This window comes from Galeopterus variegatus, unplaced genomic scaffold, assembly GCF_000696425.1.
Source record: "Galeopterus variegatus unplaced genomic scaffold, G_variegatus-3.0.2 Scaffold4488, whole genome shotgun sequence".
Lineage (NCBI taxonomy): Eukaryota > Metazoa > Chordata > Mammalia > Dermoptera > Cynocephalidae > Galeopterus > Galeopterus variegatus.
Genome location: NW_007730599.1, coordinates 87,653 through 92,689, shown reverse-complemented (window position 1 = coordinate 92,689; position 5,037 = coordinate 87,653). Strand labels below are relative to the sequence as shown.

The 5,037-nt window shown below is 45.0% G+C and overlaps 1 protein-coding gene across 4 annotated transcripts in view; it reads left to right on the top strand.

Annotated features, from left to right (window-relative positions):
- The window catches only part of PFKFB2 (6-phosphofructo-2-kinase/fructose-2,6-biphosphatase 2), a 28,461-nt gene that overhangs the window by 11,436 nt on the left and 11,988 nt on the right, over positions 1-5,037 (top strand). For all 4 annotated transcript variants that reach the window (XM_008587667.1, XM_008587668.1, XM_008587669.1 and 1 more), the window contains exons 6-10: positions 73-147; positions 509-565; positions 1,459-1,583; positions 3,647-3,854; positions 4,291-4,437. In XM_008587667.1, the coding sequence (XP_008585889.1) occupies positions 73-147; positions 509-565; positions 1,459-1,583; positions 3,647-3,854; positions 4,291-4,437 (612 nt within the window). The remainder of the gene's footprint in view (positions 1-72; positions 148-508; positions 566-1,458; positions 1,584-3,646; positions 3,855-4,290; positions 4,438-5,037) is intronic.

Sequence of the window (5,037 nt, the reverse complement as noted above, 5' to 3'; positions counted from 1 at the left end):
GGGGGGGGGGGGGGAGGTCCATTTCTCTGTCCCCACTCATTCATCTTGTGGGCTTGTGTGCTTTCTTCCCAGGTGTTTGATGCCACCAATACCACCAGGGAGAGAAGGGACATGATTTTGAACTTTGCCGAAGAGAATTCCTTCAAGGTAGGACTTTGACTCCATGCTGGAGGAAAAAGAGTGAGTGGTGGTGGGGAGTTAGGAGGAGGCATGGATCTGTTTGACTCTGTGGGTGAGGACAGAATTGGGTATCTGATTCTCTTCTTTTGGGGCATGCCTCCAATCCTTGAGTGTTTTTTTTTCAGGTCCTTTCTCAGACCTTTAGCCTGTATGTTTGAGGCCCAGGGGATGTGGTAAGAGCTATTTTTAAATGAGGAGGCCTTGAAGGCCACTTTGATGATGAAAATCCTGGGAGATGTGGTGCCTGGGTCGGGTAGATGAGCTCGTGCTCTTAGGTAACAGCCTGGCATTTCTGACTTGTTTCTCACTGCCTTCTCTCCATGGCCAGGTATTCTTTGTGGAATCTGTCTGCGATGATCCAGATGTCATTGCTGCCAATATCCTGGTGGGTGACACCCCTACATGCTACCTCCTCTTCACCTTTTGTGCCCTGCATGTGTGTGTTGGGGGAGGGGGTTCTGTTTATGAAAGAGAGAAATACATGTTTAATATCACAGAGATCTTTTCTATCTGTCAGTGTACCATTTTGTACCTCCGCACTCTCCCCTTGGGAGAGGAAACCAAGGCTTTGAGGAAATAAGTAAGAATTAGTTGGTGAATGGCGACCAAGACTTGGACTATAGGAGTCCTTGCCCTGTGTTCTGGGTACCATCTGGATGTTGAGACCTAGAAATTAAATAGATCAGAATCTTCATTATCTGTCGGGGCCACCTTATAGGAAGGTCATCTGCCTAGCAATTGTTCTATATTCGGTCGGCATTCTATCCATTGAGCTTCTCATGTTGTGTGGGGTCACAGCATGAGACAGAACCCATTTGATGGGTTGTGCTGTGCTGCGCCAAGTAGATATCTGTGCATGGTCTTCTGGGGATGTTCTCCCAGCAGCATAGGAACTTTGGATTTATCTGAGAAAGAGGCATCTGGTCCCAAGTCAGGCATTGGGTCACACACCCTACTGAATGGTAATGGGGAGAAATTAGAGCCCATTTTGTCTTCCCAGGAAAGTACATAAAGAGATTGGGCCCAGGAGCAGCTTTAGCTGCATGGCTACCCCTGTCCTTCAGCCAAGGGCAGACACATGACTCCCCCGTTGTCTTTCCCTTCTTGGTTGCCAGGGTCACAGGATGGGGGTGGGGGTGCTCAGTGAATGGGAGTGCCAACACTCCAGTGAAAGGCCACTTTTATGGACTCTTTTTCTTTTTTTAAGCAATGGCTGTTTGTAGGAGGGCTGGTGAGGGCAGACCTCTGACTAGGCCCTTACTGTTCCTGTGATTTCAGGAGGTAAAGGTGTCAAGCCCTGACTACCCTGAAAGGAACAGGGAGAATGTGATGGAGGATTTCCTGAAGAGAATTGAGTGCTACCAGGTCACCTACCGACCCCTTGACCCAGACAACTATGACAAGTAAGATTTAAGGGTGTGGTTTGAAGGGCCTGAGGCAGGGGTCTCATCTGGGAAAAGAACCTTTCTCCCTTTGCTGCCTAACTTCCTTCTGGTTATCCAGATCTATAATTTTTACATCATTCCAGAGAAACAAGGTATAGATTTGTGGCTTTTATGTGGGTTGCATCTTACATTTGAACACCGAAGTATTTTTTATCCTTAGTTTTTCCTCTCTATTCTCTGGAGCAAGATTTCTCAATCTCGGCATTACTGACATTTTGAACTGGATAATTCTTTGTCGTAGGGGCTGTCCTGTGCATTGTAGGAAGTTTAGCAACGTCCCTGGCTTCTGCCTGCTAGATGCCAGTAACACCTCCAAGCTGTGACAACCAAAATTGCCTCCAAACGTTACCTCTGTCCCCTGGGGGGGCAGGGGGGGGCAAAATTACCCTTGGTTGAGAACCGCTGCTTCAGATTAGTAGTTATGAACTAGGGTGTGTTAGGATACCCCTCGGAGATGTGTCACCAGTTCTAGATCAATTTTTTAAAGTTTACTATATATATATTATATAATATTATATGTATTATGCATATGTTTATCATATATATTATAATGTTATAACACACTATATAATATATTACATATTGCATATAACATGTATATATGTACATATGTGTGTATATATGTATATGCGTATATGTAAATATAAATATACTGTGTGTGTGTGTGTATATATGTATATGCATATATGTAAATATAAATATACTGTGTGTGTGTGTGTGTGTGTGTGTGTGTACATATGTGTGTATATATGTATATGCGTATATGTAAATATAAATATACTGTGTGTGTGTGTATATATGTATATGCATATATGTAAATATAAATATACTGTGTGTGTGTGTGTGTGTGTGTGTGTATATGTATATATTGAAAAAAAAACATGGAAAGCCCTCAGGGACATTCCTGACTCAGAGAAATGTTAGATCAATGCTAGGTATCATTACTATGGCAGCGTTTCTTGGCAGCGTGGTATAGAATTTGGATTAACTTGCCGTGCATGAGGTATAAGAGCCATAGCAAAATGTCAAGTTCGTGTTGAAGAAAGATGGTGTGCACATGGAAACCTGCAAGAATATAGCCTTGTGAAAGAGCTTACATCCAGGACAGTTAACAGTTCTATTCCAATAAGGATATAGACCTGCAGCCAAGAAAATGGTGAGACAGGTGTGCATGGCACACTGTTAATTTGCTGCAGTGGTATGTTTAACATTTTGAACCTTTCCATTCCTTCAAGTGGGTTGCCCAGAATGGCAGTATTTAGAAAAGTGTTCCCTTAATACAGAGGTTGAAAACCACTGCCCTAGACATGGCATAACAGTGTATTCTTCAGTTAGGCAAAAGTCCTATATAGAAAAACACTTCAGAAGAATGTGTGTGTGTGTGTGTGTGTGTGTGTGTGTAGATAGATGTTAACTGTGGTAGAAGTATAAGGGTGATTTGCATCATTCTTTTTTTTCTGAATTTGTTTTTGGAATAAGCATTTATTACTTTTATAGTGTGAAAAATCCCGTGATGGCCACAAAGCGAGTAGTGTGTAGAAATGTCTTTGGGAAGGGCTTGCTTCGGTAGACGCAGGGAGTGCATGGCCATCTCTACCTGTGATTCTGCTGCCTCCCCCCATCACCTCATGGCTGGTGGGACCACATTCTGGCCAGTTTTTGACCACCTCAGATGGGGCCTCTGCTTTCACCTTATTTTGGGTTTAGCAAAATCTTCAGGCCATCCATCTAGCCCCTGATGGGAAGCCTGAATTCTGTTGACCATATTTATCTGTATTGCATGGCATAGTATAGGCACTGAGGAAATGGTGCAGACTGACTAGAAGTTCAGGAAATTGTACTTCATTTTGGTTTTGAGGGGGAATCTGTCTCTTACTATTTGATTCCATAAGCAGGGTATGACAGAGGAGAAGAGGAGGAGCTCTGTGAGCCTGTAAGTCACTGTAGAAATCCTTTCCCCTCCTACTCTTATTCTCAGACTTACACACACAGGGAATTTTTTTTTTCCTGCTCTGCCCCAGGGATCTTTCTTTCATCAAGGTGATAAATGTGGGCCAGCGGTTTCTAGTCAACAGAGTCCAGGACTACATCCAGAGCAAGATCGTCTACTACCTCATGAATATCCACGTCCAGCCTCGCACCATCTACCTTTGCCGGCATGGAGAGAGCGAGTTTAATCTTTTGGGGAAGATTGGGGGTGACTCTGGCCTCTCGGCACGGGGAAAGCAGGTGAGTAGTTAGCCAGCAGGCTGGATCCCCTAGGCTTAGAGTAAGAAGGGCATAGCAGAGGTCATCTCTTTTATCCCCTTCTTTTAAAATCCCACTTGGGCTTAGGCTGTGGTTTCAGAGAGTCAAGCAAGTGCTTAGGATTTTTCTTGCTCACTGCTTCTAGCTCTGTACTGAAGTGTAGATAACTTGGAACCATTTCCTTTCTGCTGTGATCATTCAGCCATCAGATATTTATTGGGCATGACTCGTGTTCTCAGCACCGCCCAGGTTGCTACAGCTGTGGGTCATTTCCTCTTGGATTTCTATTAGCTATGCAGCACCTTACAGGTTTTGACCGTGGCTGTACACGTTGCCCATTACAGGCCAAGTTAGCAGCTTTTGTGTGTGCGTGTTGTATGTGTTCTTTCTTTTTTTAACTTTTATTTTCAAACCCCAGTTTGCCCAAGCTCTACGGAAATTTCTGGAGGAACAGGAGATAGCAGACCTCAAAGTATGGACAAGTCAGTTGAAGAGGACTATCCAGACTGCTGAATCTCTTGGGGTGACCTATGAGCAGTGGAAGATTCTGAATGAGATTGATGCCGTGAGTAGGAAGCTCTGAAGACCAAAAAGCCAATAAGAGTCTCATATTCAGGCAGGAACTCTCAGAAGTCGTGATTTGGGCAGTTTTATCTAGAAAACTAGAACCACCAAGTAGAAACTTTGGGGAAGCTGAATCTACGGCCAGTTCGGAGGTGGGGGGAGGAAGTGGGGACAGTTGCACCCCCAGTTGGGACTTCCTGTCTGCTTCAGTACCTGTGCCAGTGGTGGAACCCAAACCGATTTTTGACCCAGCCATTCTGGGACCTGGAAGAGTGGGGCTAACAAGGACTCATTTTGTTCCTTTGTGTATTTTCCTCCTGGGAAAAAGAAATAGCTAGGGCCGGCCCGGTGGCACACTGGATAGTGCGCCGCTTGGCAAGCGCGGCAGCGCTCCCGCCCGAGGGTTCGGATCCCACGTACAGACCGGTTCCCGCTCACTGGCTGAGCGAGGCGCGGGAGCAACGCCGAGGGTTGCAATCCCGTTGCCGGTTCCCGGTCCGGTATGGGGGCAACACTGAGGGTTGCGATCCGTTGCCGGACACGGAAAAAGACAAAAGACAAAAAAAAAAAAAAAAAAAAAAAAAAAAAAAAAAGCAAACAC